Source organism: Artemia sp. Qi Xiang Cuo, chromosome 16 (assembly GCF_049724085.1).
Source record: "Artemia sp. Qi Xiang Cuo chromosome 16, ASM4972408v1, whole genome shotgun sequence".
In the NCBI taxonomy this organism is placed as follows: Eukaryota; Metazoa; Arthropoda; class Branchiopoda; order Anostraca; family Artemiidae; genus Artemia; species Artemia sp. Qi Xiang Cuo.
The window spans coordinates 961,388-984,624 of NC_142809.1; the positions used below are offsets into that span (position 1 = coordinate 961,388).

A 23,237-nucleotide genomic window follows, 5' to 3' on the forward strand; every position below is an offset into this window, starting at 1 on the left:
GAATTTTTGTCGTAGAAGCTTCAAAAAAGGCTAATTCAATTGGAAATTGGGAGGACTAGTACCTTTTTTATTAGTCAAGAGTGATCAGAGTGTGAATGCCCCCCCCCCCCCCGCAAGCCCATCATTTCCCAAAAACACTTCCAATCAAAATTTAAGATAGCCGTTGCGTTCAAAGTATTTGGAAGGTTTGGAAATTATTTCTTTGAGGATAACAGGTCCCCCCAGCCCTCAGGTCAAGGGTTGTTAGCTATGCCCTAGGGCATATAAGGTTCTTATAGAAAGCATGGTCATATAAACTTCGGAAGGGACTCATTGGATTGGTAATCAGACGCGCTAGTGCTCGTTTTAAGAGTCAACGTGATCGGAGGACAAATATCCCCTCTCCCACACACTCTTTTCGTATTGTCCCGAAATGTATCTAATCGAAACATTTAGATAGCCATTTTAATCAAAATAGTCTAAATATCATATAACATTGCTTTTGGGGTTGAAACAAACCCCAGATATTAGGGGCAAGGGTTGTAAGTTATTCTAAGGGGGTGTTTATGGTTTTTATGGAAGGGATGGTTGTTTAACTTTAGAAGAGGGTCGGTCTTTTTCCCAGCAGGATTGAACCACAGTTTTCGAAGGGCCTACTATTTCAACATATGTCAGTCAGCCGGGTACCCAAAAGAATCCATAGGCAATTTCTCTGAAGAACATTTAGCAAATATTACTCCGTTTTTTTTGGAGCACCAATGCTTCAGAACCATATTTGACCACTGTCATTAGTGTAGCTTCCAATATTCTAATCTTGGTTCGTAGACTTATCTTTATATTCTTCTAAAGTTTTTTTCAACTGTGAAAAAACACTCTGAGCCCTGGCTGTTCCACTTTTAACATCTTCAATGTTCCCAGCTTTTTTACTTATAATGCTACCAAGTTAAGTAAAACTCTCCACTTGATCGATCTTTTCGTTACTTGACGTCACCTTTTCACCTTCACTTATTCCTAGCCTTTGCAACTAACTATTCTTATGATTAATTTTCAAACCTATTCTAGCACTCTGAACTCATAAAATCTCTAAAAGTTAACTCATTTTACTCACATTTTCATCTAGGATACTTAAATCATCAGCATAATCTAAATCCCGAAAATTTTTCTTCCCCATTTAAATCCGTATTCTCCCACTGTCTTTCCTGTGTTCCTTAAGAAAAACGCCCATCAAAATGATCCATGTACATGAGGATAGAACACAACCCTGCTTAACTCTTGATTTAATACAAAACAAGCTAATAACCTCATTTCTTATTTTAACCATTGCATTGTTATGCTGGGACATAGCATTAATCACATTAATGTAATTGTCTGGTATACCATACAAAGGATAAGATCTTAACTAAAGCTCTTCTATCAGCTGAACTGAACACTCACTCATCCAACAGTTCGTGATAACGAACTGTAAGTAAGGAGCGACCCGGTTACTTTCGGTTACTCAATAGTAACCGAAACTCCAAAAAACGGAATTTTGATACCAATAGATACATCAAAAGAATCAAATTTTAATTCTGATTTCAAATATATAAGTTTCATCAAGTTTAGTCTTACTCATCAAAAGTTACGCACCTGAGAAAATTTGGTTGATTTTCGAACAAAGGGGGAAAGACCCCCTAAAAGTTATGAAGCCTACAGTAGAGGTTTCAAATACCTATATACAAAAGTGTGGAATTTTGCATTTCTGCCAGAAGAAAGATCGCGGATGCGTGTTTATTTATTTTTTTTTCTTTCCGGGGGTGATCGTATCGACCCAGTGGTCCTAGAATATCGTGGGAGGGCTCATTGGAACGGAAATTTAAAGTTCTAGTGCCGTTTTAGAGTGACCAAAAAAATGGAGGACAATTAGGCCCCCCACGCTAATTTTTCCCAAAGTCACCCGATCAAAATTTTGAGATAGCAATTTTGTTCAGCATGGTCAAATATATGATAACTATGTCTTTTATGATGACTTAATCCCCAAAAGTCCCCGGGGGGAGGAAGTCCCCGGAGGGAGGGCTGAAAGTTATGAACTTTCTGGTAGATTTTTCTAGTAAACGTGGGGGGGGGGGGTCGGGGGTTTTATGGGAAGATAAAAATCTTCCATGAAGGAAGTTTTCATGGGGGAAGGGACATGGCTATGAAGGGGGTGCCGGATTTCCCAGCTTTATTAAAGAAAAATATCAGAAATTAAATAAAAAAAACAAGTTTTTCAATTGAAAGTAAGGAGCAACATTAAAACTTAAAAGGAACAGAAAATATTCCGTATATGATTGGGTTCACCCCTTAGTCAGTACCTCGCCCTTTAAGCCAAATATTTTTTAGTACTTTCATAAGAGCTATTTATTCTAATTAACGGCCTTTGTGATTAAGGGGTCATTTTTAAAGAATTAGAACAAAATTCGAACTTTAGCTTTAAGAGCAAGGTATTGACTAGGGGGTGAACCCTTTAATATACGTATTAAAAATCAATAAATATAGAAGTTCGTTACGTAAGTTAATTGGTAAGTTACGTATATTTATTACTAATAAAAATGTTCGTAAATAAAATTAAACAAGTTTCGAGAAAGCCATTTAACCAAAAAAAAGTAAAATTAATATGCAAATTTTTTTTTTAGTTATTCATGTATGGTGAGCCAAAATCAAAACCTGCATTATTTCAAAAACGTTCAAAAATTAAATTAAAAAAAAAAGTTTTTTTTTAACTGAAAGTATGAAACGACGTTAAAACTTAAAACGAACAGAAACTATTCCGTATATGAAAGGGACTGTGCCCTCCTCAACGCCTCGCTCTTTACGCTTAAGTTTGGCTTTCTCACAACTCTTGTTTTTTAAATAAAAAAAAACTTTAGCGTAAAGAGCTTTAGCGTAAAATATACCTTAGTATCTTGTATTGATCTTGCCAGTCTTAGGTTTACACTAACATAATCAACAAGGCTCAGAGACGTACACAGGGGGGGGGGCCCCTCGGCCCCCCCCCCCTGAAATCTCACGATTTTTTTCATTTTCCCATAATTTTCTGATTTTTCTCACAGAATAATGGGTGTGAAGGATTTGCCCCCCTCCCCGAAATAAGTTCCTGCGTACGTGCCTGAGGCCAAGGCTAGCTGGCCTACCATTATGTGGAAACAATTTTAACTTATGGACTATTTATGGACAAACACTATGACCAAATACTGTACTCGCTCTAAGCTTTAATATAGCGATTAGTTTTTCTTGAAGACTGAAAACTGATTGAAAACTCATTTTACGAAAGGTTTTTAAAACTAATTTAGGATCTGTCACCATTATGTTTGATGTGATTGTTTATTTGATTTCTTTTTGTTGCGTTTTTATTTACTCTTTAATTATATTTTCCTGCCATTTTAAGTTTGAATTTTTGGGCTATTTAATTTTTTTGAAGAACTTTTTTTTCCGAAAGGTTTTTAAAAAACTAATGTAAAGATGATGAATACTGCTATGGCTGAATAAATAAATCTTAAAACAAGCATAAATTAAAGCGAATAATCAATTCAAACTACATATGAACAGAACTTACCACAAACAGGAATTGGATCACCACCCACTAATCTTTTTAAAAGTCAGAGCTTCATTTCTTCTTCACAGAAGATTAGCATCAAAAGTATTCTGCTGAAACTCAAAAATCATATTGCATTTTAATTTTATTTTAGTCTTTTTAGCTGTTGTTGCTCAAAAATATTGAGTTGAATGATATATGTTTTACTTTCTTGTTTTTCTAATTTGAATATTTTCCATATACAAAAATAATTTGATATCAGTTTCAAAATGTTTTTTTGGCGTATATCTTAACTGAATTTCTGCATTTCTGCTACCGAGTGGAAGATTCAATAGAGACGCACCCTTAAAAGAAAACTCATTGAAAGTTTGGAAAAGTTTTTGTAGATGGTAGCATAGCCAAGCAAGTGCAAACAAATTTAAAATCTTGAACCTATCCTTCAGTATTGTCCACTATAAATGTTATAGCTTATACTCGACTTTCTTTTGTCTAGCTTTTTTTTGAAAATGAGTGATGGTTTTAAAGCAAGAGATGTTGCATTAAAAGCACAGAAGAAGCTACTCAGTAAAGTATCCAATAAAACAGTTGCCAAAGCTTTCATTGATGAGTCAACTGGATTTTTGCTGGATAACTTGTACAGGATATGTAAACTTCATGTAAGTCCGACATTTTGTTGCATGTATAACTTATGTAAATTCTTTGGTCCTTTGATTAATGGTAAATTTCTAGTGGGCTATATAATTTAGCTAAGATGATATTGAAAACATCATTTGATGTCTTTTTTATGCACTTTCATAATTCAGTAATTGCTTATGAATATAGTAATCATTTCTATTGGAAATGAATTTCAACCCCCCCCCCTATATATGCCAATTCAGGGTTAGGTTTGGTTAGGTTAGGTATAGCCTATATAGGGGGGGGGGGTGTAATTCATTTATGCTAGAAATACTTATTATATTCGTAATCAGCATAAAAAAAGGCATCAAATGGTGTATTCACTTTATTCCTAACTCAATAATATGATTTGGTAGAAATTTACCGATTTTTGTAACTGCACAAAGAAGTTATCAACCCTGGGCACCCATAAGGGGGAGGGGGCTCCAGTGCCTCCCCTCCCTTGGATGAATGATAGCCTACTGCCTTATATTTTTATTTTGAGATTTCTATTATACAACATTAGAAGCACTATTTAGACAAGGTAAGCCCCCCCCCCCTAAAATTCAGCTTTTGGGCACCCATGTTATCAACACTAGTTAAGTTATTAAAAAGTGGGGTAAATTTCTACTTTAGCTACTTTTGGCTATCTTGGAAAAGGGTTAGTTTAGGAAAATGAAACTTTCAGGGACATATCTACCAGCTAAAGTATCTCCCAGGAAGGTATTTTGAAGTACCTACCCCCACTCCTTCTCCCTCTAGAGGGTCCTGACCTTTGATGACCTTTAAAAATCTGTGTGTTGTAAAATTTAAACCTTATAAAATAGGTCTTCTGCTTAAAATGAAGTACAACAAAATTGTTTTTAGCTTCACAACTTTGCTCAATCCTGATTTATAAGATTTTAAAGATATGCCAATGTCTTTACTCACCCCTTTCCAAGATAGCCAAAAGTAGCTAAAGTAGAATTTTACCAAAAGTGGTTAAAACATATCACTAGTTTGAAATTAAGTTGTTCAAGAGTAATATATTCCAAAAATACTTATTTATAACAGTTCAAACCTCATTTATGAGACAACTCAAATATAAACCATTTTCCTGCTGTTTCAAGTTTTTTTGAATGCTGTCAACAAAAATAGTGCTGAATTTTGCAATTTGAAACTTTGTTGTTGACAATTCTGGGTATATATTTACACATTAAGGGGGTGGGGGTGGGTAAATTTCATGGTAAATTTGCAGTTGGGCATATGATTTAGCTAGGATGAAAATGAAAACATCATTTGATGCTTTTTTATGCTCTTTCATTATTCATATAAAACACCTATGGGGCCTCTTTAAGGGCTCAAGATGGAATTAGCCCCAGAAGTGATTATTGAATTATTAAAGAGCATAAAACAACATCAAATGACATTTTCACTTTCATCTTAGCTAAATTATGTAGCCCACTAGAAATTAACAGACTAATTGACTAGCTAAAAAAATGAATAGCCTGTAGCTAAGCACTAAATGTGTCTTATAGAGTAATCCTGAGTCTAAATAACATGGGCTGTAGCCTAATAGTTCCTGCTGTCATAAATGTGCCCAGTGCATGTAAGTTTTAAATTAACGGTCTATTCAGGTAGCAAAGAAATAGATGTAACTCTATAGTCAGAATTGCATCCTAAATCCAAATTTAACTTGCATTTGCATTAGAAATGAACTTTATCCCCACCCTATATATACCAATTCAGGGTACCGTATATATTTGCACATGGGGGGGGGGGGCCTGAAATTCAAACTTACCTTTACAGTTAGATTTGTATCTTGAATTCAAAATTAACATTCATTTGCATCAGAAATGAACCTTACCCCCACCTCCCTAATGTGCAAATATGTTGCCTATACCTGAACTGATATAGGCTATATAAGGGTGGGAGTAAAGTTTCATTTCTGACAAAAATGAATGTTGAATTTGGACTCAGGATTCAATTCTGACTAGAGAGGTAAGTTTGTTTCTTAGCTACCTGAATATTCTGCTAATATAAACTTTACCCCCCAGTCCCCCTAGTGGGGATGAAATAGTCATAAGCTACATAAAAAATGTGGTAAATATAGTTTTTCCATCTGGCTGCTTAGCTACATTGTAAGTGAATAAGCTACACCATTTAATGCATCTTTCCAAATACAATAGACCAAATACAATAGACATGTTCTTTCCAAATACAATAGACTAGCCTATCTGTTTCCTTTGCTGATTTTATTGTGTATTAATTAAAAAAAACTTTTTCCACAAAATAATTTTTTCAAAGAAAAGTAAAGAACTCCATTAAACAAAAAATGAGCAAAAATAAAATCAAATAATCTACCAAGCATGGAACTACCACAAATCAGAATCGATAAATAAATGAAACCCAAAACGAACAGAAATTACAATAAATAACTGATTCAAACTCAAAACAAGCAGAAATTAACATAAGTTGGGCACAAAACCCCTATGCCTTCCCAAGGCCAGAACAAAATGTGCACTTTACTGAAAAAAATATAAATGGTTTTACTTTTGTAACTTTAATAAATAAAATAATACTAACATTTTGATTACTAAATATCAGTATATGTATATTAAAATGACAATGCTCATTCATTTGTATTTTTTCAGTAAAGTGCAAATTTTGTTCTGGCCTTGGGAAGGCATAGGGTTTTGCATCCAACTTATGTTAATTTCTGCTCGTTTTGAGTTTGACTCAGTTATTTATTGTAATTTTTGTTCGTTTTGGGTTTGACTTGGTTATTTATTGTAATTTCTGTTCGTTTTGGGTTTCATTTATTTATTGATGCTGATTTGGGGTAATTTCATGCTTGGTAGATTATTTGATTTTATTTTAGCTCATTTTTTGTTTAATGGAGTTCTTTACTTTTCTTTGAAAATTTTATTTTTTGGAAAACGTTTTTTTAATTAAATTCTGTTCATTTTATATTGACATAGTCTTTTCAGGGAAAGAGAAAATAATACTTTAAATCTTTTAGTTTTTTAAGACTCTATAGTTTGGCCTGCTATTTGTATGCTGGAGAAAAATTTCCAGCAATTTTTAAAAACATACACCCTTTTAAAAATCTGGACACAAATAGTACTGTTTAATTTAGTTTCATAACTCCTCTAGTTGACCTGGAATGGAAAACTTGATACCATACACAGAAAAATCTGTTTACTTTCTTTGATAGCTTGGATACACTTACGCTATTTTGATTTGGTTAAATTTTAAGAGCAGAAGTAGCCCGGAAAGTTGTTCTTGGGATGCTGCTGAAATGCCTTATTGGGAATTAGCATTATCACAGTGCATTTTGATTTAATCTTAAGGCAATATTTAGTTTTTAAACATAATGGGCAAATGGAAGGGTGGGCATGGGAGGGTGGTAGTAGAAGGGGGATTAGTTGCCCTCCAATCACTTTCGACTATTAAAAAGGGCATCAGCCCTTTCTATTTTCAATCGAATGAGCCCTTTTTAAAGTTCCCATGACAATTCCTTTGATACAAAGGGCCCAGGTCTAAACAAAAACAACAACAAAAAATATCACTAATCACTTTCGACTATTAAAAGGGTACTAGCCCTTCAAATTTCAAATCAAATGAGCCCTTTTTCAAGTTTCTGCAACAAAGGTTTCAATAAAAACCTTATATGCTCCCAGGGCATAACTTATAACCCTTGCCCTGAGGATTGTGGGGGGTTGCCTCCCCAAAAACATATTTTCTATCTGGAAATCAACTATGCTGAACAAAATGTCTATCTCAAAATTTTTATTGGATGTGTTTGGGGGAATGATGGGCGTGGGGGGGGGGGGGGCTAGTTGCCCTCCAATCACTTTAGACTATTAAAAAGGGCACTAGCCCTTTGAATTTCCTATCGAATGAGCTTCTTTTGAAGTTCTACAACAATGCCTTCTATAAAAACCTTATATGCTCCCAGGGCCTAACTTAAAACCCTTGCCCTGAGGACTGTGGGGGAGTATTTGATTGGATATGTTTGGGGGGAATGATGGGCGTGGGGGGGGGCTAGTTGCCCTCCAATCGCTTTCGACTATTAAAAAGGGCACTAGCCCTTTGAATTTTCAATCAAATGAGCCCCTTTTGAAGTTTCTACAACAACGCCTTCTATGAAAACCTTCTATGCCCCCAGGGCATAACTTATAATCCTTGCCCTGAGGGTTGTGGGGGATTGTACGCTGAACAAAATGGCTGTCTAAAAATTTTGATTGGATGTGTTTGAGGGAATGATGGGCGTGGGGGGGGGGGCTAGTTGCCCTCCAATCACTTTCAACTATTAAAAAGGGCACTAGCCACTCCAATTTCCAATCAAATGAGCCCTTTTCGAAGTTTCTACGACAACTCCTTTGATATGAAGTGCCCAGGTATGGAGGAAAAAAAATACATTGTGCCCACATCATTCTTTACTTAGGCAGTGCTATTGCGCTGCCTATGAAACATTCAAGCAACATGTTTTTCCTCACTAAAAATGGTTAGGATTAGATATCCAGTAGCTAGACATTTATGTGTCTTGGAATAAGCATAGCCTACAGTTGGGTATGGTAAGAAGAAAACACTATCAAATTCCAAAAGCAGTTTTTGTAAATCCCCCCCCCCCTAATGGGCAAATATATAGCCCATATTACACGTTTTCCATTTCTTAATTTTGTCAGTGTTGATTCAGCTGTCTTTTTTTTGCTCTTTCTGAATATAAGAATCATTTTGGCTCAAAATTCGATTTTAACCTAACCTTTCTAACTTAACCCAAATATACAGGCCATATTATCATATGTTTTATTGGTTTTCAAATTTGTCACTGTTGATTCAATTTATGGGTAACCCAGTTTTAATAAGAGTGACACTAACTGATGTATATAAGCTAAATCTAAACTAATAGAAAGAGGTCTTGGATTGAGGGTCCATAAGGGCTTATAATTGAATTTGTGCCAAAAATAATTATTATATTCAGAAAGAGCATAAAAAGGCATTGAGTGGTAAGCTTACCTTATTCATAGGTCATATATATGAATTATTCAATATTTACCTTTATTTGGGCTATATATTTGCTCATGGGGGGGGGGGGGTTGGAGGTAAAATAAAGTGAAACACATTTAGTAATGATATAAGTAAGTGTTTTAGGACTTTTAAAAGTTGCTTTCTGAACTTTATAGTGGTTCCTTCTCAACAGCCTCAACTGTACATTGATACCTATCATCTTTTCAACAGTTGAATCACTAAAATATCTATATTATACCCCCTAGAAAGTAGATTATTTGTTACTGGATTTTTTAAAGTTTACTTAACTGAAAACAAAATACATTTAAAATGTTTCCACTTTTTTTTACTTTAATAACTCAAAAATTATGAAGACTTTAAGGAATAAATATCAGTACATGTATATTAAACTGTCAATCCATGTTAATTTATTATTTTTTATCAGTTTGACTTGGTTATTTGTAATTTCTGTTTGTTTCAAGTTTCGTTTATTTATTGATAGCGATTTGTAGTAGTATAATGCTTGGACAGTTATTTGACTTTATTTCTGCTCATTTTCAATTTAACAGAGCTTTTTACTTTTCTTTGTAAAACTTGGCGAACACAACAGCAACATTTTAAGAAATTTAAAAATAAATTTCTTGTGAATTACTGTCTCGATTTATCAGCTGTTGTACCGAACCAATCGTGCTCAAAATCCTCCTCAGGGCCAAACTGTGGTGTTTTCTTTTGTGGATGGTGAAGTTTTCCCCACAGTAGAGTGCAGACGGTCTTGTATCATATTACTATCTTTTCCTGTTTAGCTTAAAGCTTATTCCAATAGGTAATGCAAAGAACTCCCCTAAAAAAAGTCCCTCCAGGTCCCACCCTAAATACTAATGAAATTGATCCATTTTTGCCCCATCTTGGCTGGTCAAGCTCTCTATCACAAAGCTCACATGAAAGCTCAAATTCTGAGAATAGGACAATGATCTGTGTTGTAGATAATGTCACCATACATTATAATGGATTTTAAGCGTTCCTTTCTCGTAGCTCAAAAAAAATAAAAAAACGTCCCCAATCAAAAGTATTTCCCCTCCCCCTGTCCAAGTTTCTCCTTCCCAAAACTTAGGCATTTACCTGAAAATTACTCCTAATACCCCCTTCGAGATAAGAGAGATTACTACAATAAGGGTTGCAATTTTCAAATTGTTAAAATCAATGTTCTCTCTTAACATTAACCGTGATGGATCTTTGCTTATAGCTGTCCAAGATCAGAAATCAGCAGATATAATACTTAATCTAAAATCTCTTCTGAATACACCAATTAATTCATCTAAATGGAACCCAAAACAATCCCAAACAAAAATGGTAGCATATAATGTTCCCCTAGAAATACCAATTCAGCAGTTAAAAGAAGGGCTCTCAGATAGGGCTGGTAACGCAATCCCTGTAGAAGATGTCACTCAACTGGGTAAACCCAACTCTAATGGATTAAAGACAAGTAGCCTAGATCTTCCTTATTTACACTGAAGGAAAAAATTAATATCCCAGAAAAGTTATTCCTATTTGGGCAAATCAAACCGCACAAGGAATTCAAGCCAAAGCCTATCCAGGGTCAGAAGTGTCTGAAACTGGGACACACAACAAATAAATGCAATGAAATTCTCCTAGCCTGTAGTAATTGTAAAGGGTCCCATCCTAAAGAGTTGACAACTTGCAGCAACACTCAGCCTGCATGTATCAATTGTAAAGGCCCACATGAATCCACCAATAAATCACAATGCCCTGCATATATGAAAAGAGCACTAACACTCCAAATAGCAACAGAGAAGGCCATTCCATACCCTTTTGCAGTTATGGAAGCAAATGCTGCCCAATCACAGCAAATAAAACCCATATTGAAATCAAATAAAACTCCCAAGTCAAACACTCCTAATGCATCAAGTACTCCTTACAAAACAGCATCCTTTATGCCCCTAGCTCACATCTCTATCAGAAAGAATCATCAAGCCAACAAGCCTCCTTGCCTAGTGAGATGAGGTCGGCCTGGCACCCCCTCCCAACAAGAAAGAAAGCAGAAACACTACCAGGAATTAATCCCTTAACTGACAAACTGGATGCACAACCAAGCATGCAAACCCTAAATATATGCTTATTCATTCTCAACTGCAATGCAGTTCAGGCCATGAATATACAACAACAACAGAAAACCAAAATCATTGCTGAATTGGCAAAAATCTACATCCCTAATCATATGCTCATTCAAGCAAAAAAAGATCTTGCTTTACTATTAACAAAGCTGAACATTGATACACAGTCATATGCAAAATAAATCAACAACACGACACATGTCAATACTCCAGTGGAACGTAAGATCACTTACAGAAAATAAGTTAAATGAATTAATATCTTTTATGAATAATAATTCCATCAATATTGCTTGCCTCCAGGAAACTCATTTAACCCAAAATCAACAAATTAAAGTCTCTGGGATACACTATCCTGAGAAAGGATAGATCATCAGAGAGAAAAGGAGGTGGAGTAGCTTTAAGAGTTAAAAATAATATAAAATTATGTGGCATCAATTTTCCAGATTTTGTAAATGATGTTGATGCAATTGGTATCAGTGTTTGGCTGAATAATAAAAAATTACATATTAAGCTTTTATAACCCTAATGGCCAAACTACAGATGCCATGGATTTCTTCAGCTATATAAATAATTCTAATATGTTGAAAAATATCATTATTTGTGGAGACTTTAATGCCCACAGCCTTTAGTGGGGGAAATAAACCAGCAAATAAAGCTGGTAAGTTCATTGAGCGTATGATTTCAAATAATAATGAATTAGCTGTTGCTACCCGTCCAAACCTGAATACATATTTCAACACCAAAAATGGCAGATTCTCTAGAGTTGACTTAAAAACTGTGTCATTAAATATTTTGAACAAAATTTATATAAATAAAATGGGCAGACTATAAAATGAACCCTGGGCCATAGTTTACTACCTAACAAATCTGCTGAAAACCTACCACTTACCTCCAAATATATCAACACTAAAGCAAATTGGACTATGTTCCATAATAAGGTAAATAGTGAAATTATAAGTTTCACCCAAAATCCATGCATTTCAAACGGAACAGCTGACACATATGCTGAAGTTTTGGCATCTTTACTAATAAATACAGCTAATCGTGTTATCCCCAGGACAACACCCAGGAAAACCTTCCCTAAACATATTCCCAAAGCATGGTGGACAAATGAGTGCCAAAATAAATGGAGAACAAAAAAGGCAGATAAGAGAACATTCTTAAAAAACCATCACCTACTACATATTTAAAAAAATTACCAGCAGAATTTCATCCAAAAAGGACTATAGTGCTTTCTAAATATAAATAGTGGAACAATTTTGCAAATAATCGCAAAAGAGCAACGAATGAGTCATTTACAAATAAAATCACAAGTAACATCCGTGGGAAAAAGACTTCCCCTAACTCACTCCTGTATCAGCTTATACATAATAATACCCATTATGACAATGATAATGAATAAGCTAAGCTATCTGCCACTCTTTTTGTTAATAAGCTAACATCAAATAATTGTAGCAAAATACCCTCAATTCCTTTGAACCCAAGTTACCAACCACGCCCAGGATCCGAGTATATAACTAGTCCATTTTCAATCCAGGAAATGAATAATGCAATACATCATATTAGGACCAAGACTAGCGGCAGCTATGACAATATACACCCTACATGGATAAAGAATCTCATCCCTCCATAAAAACAGGAAATTCTAAATTGTTATAATCATGCTTGAACTTCATCTATATTTCCCGATATCTGGAAATGTTTGTGCCTCCTACGAATACTAAAGAAAAATAAACCCAAAAATAACCCTGAGTCTTATAGGCCCATAATGATTACTCGTGTGATGGGGAAAATAATGGAGAAAATGATCTATTACCGACTCCTCTGGTTTGTTGAAAAAAATAATATGATCCCTCACACTCAAACTGGATTCAGGAAACACCATTCCTCAACAGATGCTTTCATATTGTTAACAAATGCAATAAATGAATCATTCTGAAAAAAATATCCTAGTTGCAGCTTTCCTAGATTTTGAAGGGGCATATGACAATGTGAACCACCAAATCCTTTTAATTAAACTTGCAAACCTTGGACTACCCCCCAAGCTAGTATCTTTTATAAAATCTCTAATAGAATTGCGAAGTTTCAGTCTTTGTGTAGTTTCAGCCTTTTCACCACAAAAGACAATAACCAAAGGCCTTCCTCAGGGAGCAGTCCTCAGCTACCTCCTCTTTGCCCTATATCTCTGGGACATGAACCTCCCCCACACGCATCTACAATATGCTGATGATCTGGTACTATGGTCATCTGGCAACACCTTTGAGATTGCACAGTCAAAGCTGCAAAAGTCCAATTTGAAAAATTCTCTCAACATTCAGATTTACCCCTTGCACCTACCAAGTCAAAAATAATCCAATTTCACCGAAAGCGAAATCATGTTAATGCAAGACTAACTCTAAATGGAACAACTATTCCAGAAGATAATCATATTAATTACCTAGGTCTCATGCTTGACCAAAAACTTAATTTACACCTCCACATTTCAAACACAATAAAAAAATGCCATAGTAAAACAATTATACTAAAATGACTTCTTTCCACACCCTGGGGATGTAAGGAGAAAACCTTACTCCAGTTTTATAAATCACATATAAGACCCCATATTGACTATGGGCTCATCGTCTATGGTGCATGTGCAAAGACCCAGATGCAAAAAATGAAACAATACAAAACGATATAATACGTCTCATATTTGGTCTCAGGAGACCCACAAGCACCAAGTTTCTGCTTATGGAGAGTGGATTAACAACAATAAGAGAGAGACTTGGCTTTCTCTTGATAAAACATCTTACAAAAATTGAATCAAATACCTCACACACCCTACATAATTGGTTAAGAAATCCAGCCATGTATAGAGGCATTGCAGATGAGTATGCCAATATTCAGAAGAAGTTTCCTGTACCCTTAAGGTCTATTGCACCTACTTTCCCCCAATCCCCTCCATGGAATTGGTAAATCCCCATAATAAATACTGATTTCTCAAAGTGGACTAAAGATTTAACCCCCATCGCTTTTGTCCAGAAAAAATTTGCTGAACTTAATACAATTACTTATAAAAACCATTTCCAAATCTTTGTTGATGGGTCCAAAATGAATGAGAAGGTAGCAAGTGGTGCCTTCCTTCCTCACCTGAAAATAGCAATTTGTGAGAGATTGTATAATAATGTATCTATAATGTCTGCAGAGTTAAATGCCATAATCATGGCATTAGAACACCTTATGGAAAATAAACCCTTGGTTGCTAATTCAAATAATATTGTACTTTATTCTGACTCTTTATCAAGCCTTGAGTTGCTGTCTTCAGCTCCTCAGTATAAGTTGGAAATTGACACTTATCATTGTCTTAGTATTATAGATAATCTTGCTTAAAGTGGTATAAGAACTTATCTTCAGTATATTCCTAGCCACTCTGGTATAAGTGGTAATCATTAGGTTGATGAAATAGCAAAAATGCTATAAATATTGACCGACCAAGTGGGAGACCAATCCTCATTAGAGATATTTACCGATGGAGACTATCATATATTATGTTTAATAAGAAAAATCCTACTCTTTCCCCCTTTCCCAATAAGTATTTTTCTAAAATTTATCATAGAATTCGTTCTGGAACAAATGGACTAAACTTTCTTGCATTCTCGTATCAGTTTTCTAATTCAAGTGGTTCAGTTCCCCTGTCCCCTTTTTGCAGGTATTGTATTATGAATAATGAAACAATTGACCACTGCCTATTTAAATGTAATATGCTGACGTCTGCACAGCATACTTTGCATTGTAAACTGTTAAAGTGCTTCAAACACCACAAAATCTCACTATCAGCCAAGAGCGAGCCGACTATACCTGCACACAGAGCACAGAAATCGATATCTATCATCTTATATTTGAACTCCTTGAGTCGAGAGATCTACTGAAAGATATCTGAGAATATCTAATAAATAAGACAACCAAGCCAGTAGCTATGTAGCCCACAGAGTGAAGTAAAAGGAAAAGGGCTAAATAGTATCAACTGAAAAGCCCGCCTGCTGTGAAATAGAAGAAGAAGAAGAAAACTTAATTGTGTGAAAAAACTTTTAAATTAATTTATGTTTCTTTTTATTTTACTTAGCCTTTGCCAAGGAAAAAGAAAATAATATTATAAATCTTTTTTTTCAAACAGTCAACATAATTTTGATATTAATAGACTCATCAAAAGAATTGGCTATGCTGATTCCAAATATACAAGATTCATTAAGTTTGTGTTACCCATCGAAAGCTACAAGCCTGAGGAAAAGTGTCTGATTATCAAAAATGTGGGAAATACCTCCAAAAAGTCAGAGAATCTTAACAAAAATTGCATAATCGGTTTCAGCCCATCTGAGAACTCCACTTTAAAGGTTTGAAAGTCTCATCAGCAAAAAAGTTTTTTTTTTTTTTTTTTTTTTTTTTTTTTTTTTTTTTTTTTGCTCAAGAAAGATCGTAGATGTGTTTTTTTTTTTTTTTTTTTAGGGGTGATCGTATCAAACCAATAATCCTAAAAGATTGGGGAAAGGTGCATTCAAGCAGAAACTAAAAGTTCTAGTGCCATTTCTAAGTGACCAAAAAGATTCCAAGGCACCTAGCCCTCTTCCATGTGCCGCCCCCCCCCCAAGTCATCTAATCAAAATTTTGAGATAGTAATTTTATTCAGCATTGTTAAGAAATTCAATAACTATGCCTTTAGGTTTAACATGAACCCACCCCAGCCCCTAGGGAAAGGTCTGTAAGTTATGAAATTTGCCCATTCGTTTACAGTATTTGTTATTCGGAAGTATACACACATTTTTAGAGGGGGTAATTTTCTGCTTGGGGTTGGTTTCCATGGGGAGAATTTTTGTGGGGAGAGAAGTTTCCTGGGATGAACTTTCCAGGGGAAATTTTAGCCAGGGGGGGAGGGAATTTTCAGTGGGTTTGGAATTGTCTGGTGAATTTTTTCACTGGAGGGGGATCTTCAATGGAAGCAACTTCCCACTGGAGGGGGGATTTCTAGGAAAGAAATTCCACAGAAGGGAGGGATTTCTAGAGTGATTAGAAAACGATCGGAAATTAAAGTCTTTTTTTAAATGAAATTATTTTTAAGAGAATTTTTCAGTTGGAATCATCTGCAAGAAATTTTCTGGGGGAATTTTCAGCAAGGATGAAATTGTCCAGAGGGAATTTTATGGAAGAGAAACTTTCTAAAGAGGAGTCTCCTGTAAGGGGATGGAAGTTTTCATGGAGGGGGAGCCAGATTTACCAACGATCAGGAGCAACATTAAAACTAAGAAAGAACTAAAATTATTTTGTATATAGGGGGTTGTCTGTTGCTCCCCTCCTCAATATCTTGCTCTTTATACTAAAGTTTTGCTGTTTACCCCGTATTTTTTTTTTAAAGAACAACTCCTGAAACACAAGGTTTGTTTAATTAGAATAAGAAGCTTTTTGAAAGTGTTGGACAAAACTTTGGCATATAAGTTCTGTTCGTTTTGGGTTTCATTTATTTATTGACGGTGATTTGTGGTAGTTTCATGCTTGGAAGATTATTAGACTATATTTCTGCTCATTTTTGGTTTAATGGAGTTCTTTATTTTTCTTTGAAAAACTTTTTTTGTGAAAAAAGTTTTGAATTAATTTATGTTTGTTGATTATTGACATAGTCTATTTTATGGAAAAAGAAAATAATGTTTTAAATCTTTTCGTTTTTTTCCATAAGAATCCATAGTTTGGCTTGCTATTTATGTGTTGGCGAAAATTTTTCAACAGTTTTTAGAAGCATACACCCTTTTGAAAATCTTGTCACAAATAGCATTGTTTAATTTAGTTATATACCTCTTCAAGTTATCCTGAAAAGAAAACTTAATACCATTCCCAAAAATTATATCTATGCTCATTGCCGACCTGGATACACTTTTGATTTAGTTAAATTATAAGAGCAGAAGCAGTAATAGCAGTAGCTTTGAAGGTTTCAACTCAATACCCTCAGACATTCTTGCAACATTGCTGAGATGTCTTATTGGCAACCAGCATTTTCAATACTCCACAAATTTTTGCCTTAATGCCCTTAGCTTTAGTACCAGTAGTAAAAGTAGTAGCAGTATCAGTAGAATTAATAGTAGTAGCCTTAGCTTTAGTAGCACTAGTAATAGCAGTTGCAGTAGTAGCAGTATGAGTAGAAGCAGTAGGCCTAGTATTACGATGTAAATATTGTCTTTTGGTTAGCTCAACATCCCCCTAAGCAAGACCTGTAAGTTTCAACTTCACAAACCAAATTATTCCTTAGATATTGCTGATATGCCCCTTTGATAACTGCATACAGATGGCATGTTGTAATTCAGTCCACCTTTCCCCTTAATATTCCCTAGAAATTTCACCTTCATATCCTTAGGCATAGTTTTAATAGTAGTTAGAGCAGTAGTTCTGGTACAAGTGGTGCTTGTAGTAGTATTATCAGTCACAGAACTAGTAATAGCCGCAGCAGTAGTATTAACATGTTGCTTTTGTGTCAGTTGAACATCCCCCTCTATCAAGTCCTGGAAGTTTCAACTTAATACAATTAGCTGTTGCTATGACATTGCTGATATGTGCTTTTGATAACTTGTATATTCATATACTTCCTGAAATTTTCATCTTAATACTTTAAGCCTTAAAAGTAGTTGCAATAGAAATAGTAGTTAGAGTAGCCTAGTCGTAGTAGTAGTTATAATAGTAAAAGTTCCAGTGGTAGTAGCCTTAGTAGTAGTCTGCTTGTATTGCCTTTTGGTCAATTGATCTTCTCCTTTGAGCATTCACTGAACATTCCAACTTAATACCCAATACTCTGTCAAATTTTCACCTACATACACTTAGCCTTAGTAGTACTAGTACCATAGTAGTAGTGGTAGTAGTAGAATCAGTAGTATCAGTTAATGTGTTGTATTATTATTAATAGCAACAGTATTAACAGCAGTAGTAGCATTCACATGTTGGCTTTCGGTAAGTTGAACATCCCCTTCATGATGCTCTGGAATTTTCATCTTGATATGGTAAGCCATTCTAAAAATATTGCATGCCCTTTTGACAATCTGTATGCACATAGTATGTTTTGATTTATTTCAAGTTCCCCTCAACATTTCCTCAGATGTTCATTTCAATATCCTCAGCCTTGGTAGTACTCCCCACAGAAGCAGTAGTTTTAGTGGTAGTAGTAGCAGTAACAGTAGTGGTAGTTGTATAGTGGTAGCATGCAAATTTTGCCTTTCATGGTCAATTGATCATTTCCTGAAAATTAATTAAAAACGCTTTTTATAACTTTATAACATTTGCACTTTATTGAAAAAATTAAAATGTTTTTACTTGTATAACTTTAATAAATCAAATATTATTAACATATTGATAATAAATATCAGTATGTGTATATTAAACTGGTAATGCACATTCATTTGTATTTTTTTTAGTAAAGTGCAAATTATGTTCTGGCCTTGGGAAGGCATAGGGGTTTTGAGCCCTACTCATGTTAATCTCTGCTCGTTTTGAGTTTGGCTCAGTTATTTTTTGTAATTTCTGTTCGTTTTGGGTTTCATTTATTTATCGATGCTGATTTGTGGTAGTTTCACGCTTGGTGGATTATTTCATTTTATTTTTGCTCATTTTTGGTTTAATGGAGTTCTTTACTTTTCTTTGAAAGACATATTTTGTGGAAAAAGCTTTTTTTTATTAATTTCTTTTCGTTTTATATGGACATAGTCTTTTCAGGGAAAAAGAAAGTAATAGTTTAAATCTTTTCGTTTTTTTAAGACTTTATAGTTTGGCCTGCTATTTGTATGCTGGAGAAAATTTTTTAGCAACTTTTAACAAGACACACACTTTTAAAAATCTGGACAAGATTAGTAGTGTTTAATTTAGTTTCATACCTCCTCCAGTTGATGTGAAATAGAAATCTTGATACTATTTGCAAAAAATCTGTTTACGCTCTTTGATAGCTTGGATACTTGACTTGACTTAAGGCTCCTGCCGAGGGTTCGGCGTAGAGAACGATGAGACTAGGTGCCTCCAGGTTGACCTGTCGCTTGCCAGGCTCACAGCTTCTTCCACCGGGATGTGGGCTTGGGTGAGGAATTCATCGGCTTTGTCTTTCCACCTAGTGGGTGGGCGTCCTCTAGGTTGCTTCCATCTGTGTAGGGTGGGGACGAAATCGAATGCGACCCGTGCTGGGGCGTCGCGTGGCATGCGAAGGAGGTGGCCGTACCACCGAACAGTACGCTGGGCGAGCTGCGTCGAGAAAGGAGTTTGAGCCGTACGTGACAGGAGAGTCTGGTTGCTAACGAAGTCAGTCCAGTGAAGTCTTTCGCTTCTTCGGGTATGTTTCGTCTGTGCGACATCGACGGCGCTGAGGATAGATTTTGCAGCTGGCCACGTTTCCGCTCCATACAGCAGGACGGTGCTGACTGACGCATTGTAAATGCGCATTTTGGTAAAGTGGCTTATGTTTGGCTTTCGCAAGATGCTGCTAAGCCTCCCAACAAGTGCTGAAGCTTCGGCAATTCGAGATGTAAGCTCTTTTTTGATTAAGCCATCATTCGACAGAGTAGATCCCAGGTAAGTGAAGTCTTCAACCACATTTACTCGGTTGCTTCCGATGTTGACTTCCTTTACAGTAGAACGGGACGGGGGGGGGCTAAAGGCCGAAAGTTTGAACATAATACCTTCAGTCGTTCTTGGGATACTGCTGATATGCCTTATTGGGAATTAGCATTAACACAGTGTATTTTGATTTAATCTTAAAGCAACATCTAGTTTTTAAACATGATGGGCAAATGTGAAGGTGGGCGTGGGAGGGAAATTAGTTGTCCTCCAATCACTTTCAACTATTACAAAGGGCACTAGTCCTTTCAATTTTCAATCGAATAAGCCCTTTTCAAAGTTTCTACGATAACTCCTTCGATACGAAGTGCCCTGGTAAAAAAAAAAAGAGAAATTAATAGTACATTGTACCCACGTCGCTCTTTACTATAAAAATGTCAAGTCGTCCAATCACTTTCGACTATTAAAAAGGGCATTAACCCTTTCAATTTCCAATCGAATGAGCAATTTTTGAGTTCCCACGACAACGGTTTCTATAAACACATTATGTGCCCCCAGGGCATAAATTATAACCCATGCCCTGAGGACTGTGAGGGGGGTTGTCATCCTCAAAGATCCAATTTCCAGAACTTTCAATCTGGTTGAACAGAATGGCTATCTCAAAACTTTGATTCGATGTGTTTTGAGAAAAGGTGGGCGTTAGAGGGGGGTTGTTTCCCCTCAAATCACTTTCGACTATTCAGAAGGGCACTAGCACTTTGAATTCCCAATCGAATGAGCCTTTTTTGAAGTTTCTACAACAAAGCTTTCTATAAAAACCTTATATGCCCCCAGGGCATAACTTACAACCCTTGCACTGAGGGCTGTGGGAGAGTGTCCTCCTCAAAAATATAATTTCTATGTAAATCAATTACGTTGTACATAATGGCAATATAACAATTTTTATTGCGTGTGTTTGGGGAAAAAGGGTGTGTGGAAGGGGTGTTAGTTGCCTTCTTGTCGTTCTTGGCTGTTAAAAGAGTCACAAGGCACTGTTTGATCTTGCTGTTTAAACCCTTTTCCAAGTTTCTACAATAACCCCGTTGTTGCAGTGTTCATGTGTCTGGAAAAATAAATAATACATTGTGCCAATATTTTCCTTTACTAAGGCAGCGCTATTGCGCTGCCTTTGATTCTAAATTAACTCAGTCTTTCCTAAACTCCCTTTTGACAACCCATATGGACATAACATGTTTTGATTTTCAACACTCCCCTCTAGATTCTCTGAAAGCCTAACCTGAATGCCCTTTGTTTTTTTGGAAACCAAAGGTCAAACATGCCCACCTTTCTCAATAACATACTATACGTAAACAGTGGACAAAATGTCTAACTTGCAGCCCTTGCCCTGAGGGCTCTGGTGGGTTGAAATCCCCAAAGACAGGATTACTGGACCTTTCAACTATGCTGAAGAAAATAGCTGTGTCAGAATTTTGATTGAATGTGATTTGGAGAATGATGGGTGTGTTTGTGTGGGACTGGTTGCCCTCCAATCACTTTTGGCTCTTCAAAAGGGTAGTAGAACTTTCAGTCTCAATGAAAACCTTCTATGCCCCTGGTGTATAACTTACAACACTTGCCCCTGGGCTCTGGGGGGATGATGTCAACCCTTGAGGCATTGTTATATTATCTTTGGACTATTTTGAACAAAATAGTTATCTCGAAACTCTGATCAGACGCATCCAGGGAAAAGAGGGTGTGTGTGTGTGGAGAGGGGGGCTAGTTGCCCTCCGATTACTTTTAACTCTTATGAAGGGAAATAGAACTCTCACCTCTCAAAAGGAACTATATGACCTTTGAACTATTTTTGAACAAAATGGCTATCTCGAAATTTGGATTGGATGTGTTTGGAGAAAAGTGGACGTGGGGGTGTGGGCTAGTTGCCCTCCAATCTCTTTTAAAATCGACTTTTAAAAAGGGCACAACTTCAGATTTGCAATCGAATGAACCCCCTCCTAAGTTTATACGACCATCCCTTCAATAAAAACCTTATACGACTAGCATTACTTGTAGCCCTTGTCCTGAGGGCTCTGGGGGGTTGACATCCCCAACAACTTAATTACTGGGCATTTCAACTATGCTCAACAAAATGGCTATTTAAAAATTTTGATTGGATGTGCTTGGAGAAATGATGGGCGCAGGGGGGAAGGGCTGGTTGCGCTCCAATCACTTTCGAGTCTTAAAAAGGAGTTTCACACTTAGAAGTTTCTGTTTTTAATCGAATGTGCTCCTTTCGAAGTTTTAACAACTCCTTCTGTACAAAGTTCCTTGGTGAAAAAACAATAAACAAAATATTACTTTGTGCCCACATCACTCGTTACTTAGGTTTCGCTGTTTCGCTGCCTATGATCTATCAGGTAGGGGAAGCTAAGTAAAGCAATGAAATTTTTGAAGTTTCGTTTTCATCATAAAAGAATAAAGTAAGTGTATACGTGTTTCAAAGTGTTTGCTTCATTTAGGCTATGTAGCTTTCTATTGGCAAATAGTAAGGAACAAGGTGTCACTTTAAATGTGCAAAGGAACAGAACAGACAGTAGTGATGTAACAATATCTCCAACGGGGCAGGTAGCCAGTCACTCCAGGAGGGCAGGTAGCCAGTCATTCCAGGAGGGCAGTACCACCATATATTTATAATGATAAGTAGCGCACAGTACTCCCGTCAATACAAGCAGACAGTGTAATGACCGGAATTCAACCACCGTGAAAATTCATGTTGATCTGTGTTCAAAGTGCGTGATGGTTTCATGCTAGTAATTCGTTTCCTTTGTTTGAAGTTGTGAAATTCTTTTTGTAATTTAATTTGTTAGGCGTGGTTGACTTATGTTTAACCTTGAATACGGGTATAAAAACTGACAATTTGTTATCTTCTCAGTACAGAATTGGCATTTGAGATATAATGATGAATTCAAACAAAAGGAATATTAACGAAAGCTATAATGAAAAAATTAAATTCTCTGCGAGGTTGTACCGAAGAACGCATAAGGACAAAGGGAAAAATTACATTCAGAAATACAAGAAGATGGCAAAAATGCAGGCTGATCTTCGTAAATTGAGAAACATTTTACGCATGTTTAACCAGGATCACGAAAAGTATTCAAAATTACAGATTAAAATTCTCTTTGAAAGAGCGGATGCTGTTGAAAAGTCGGCTAGAAATTCCTTGGCAAAGTTTCATAGTAATATCCAAAAGAAATGTTGTCAGTTTAATGAAAAGCTTCCAAGGTATAGATTGGCAACTGCGGAACAGTTTACAGATGCAATGGAAAATGTTCGACAACACAGTGAATATACGGAGGCGTACTTCTTTGAAAATTCGTATATTAATTTTGGAAGGAGCAATTGTA

At 35.9% G+C, this 23,237-nt stretch overlaps 1 protein-coding gene across 1 annotated transcript in view; it reads left to right on the forward strand.

Moving 5' to 3' along the window:
• Window positions 1-3,960: 3,960 nt before the first annotated feature.
• Window positions 3,961-23,237, forward strand: part of sigmar (Tumor necrosis factor alpha-induced protein 8-like protein sigmar) — a 202,118-nt gene continuing 182,841 nt past the window's right edge. The window contains exon 1 of the mRNA XM_089102644.1: window positions 3,961-4,185. Coding sequence (XP_088958770.1) covers window positions 4,036-4,185 — 150 coding nt within the window. The 5' untranslated portion in view covers window positions 3,961-4,035. The remainder of the gene's footprint in view (window positions 4,186-23,237) is intronic.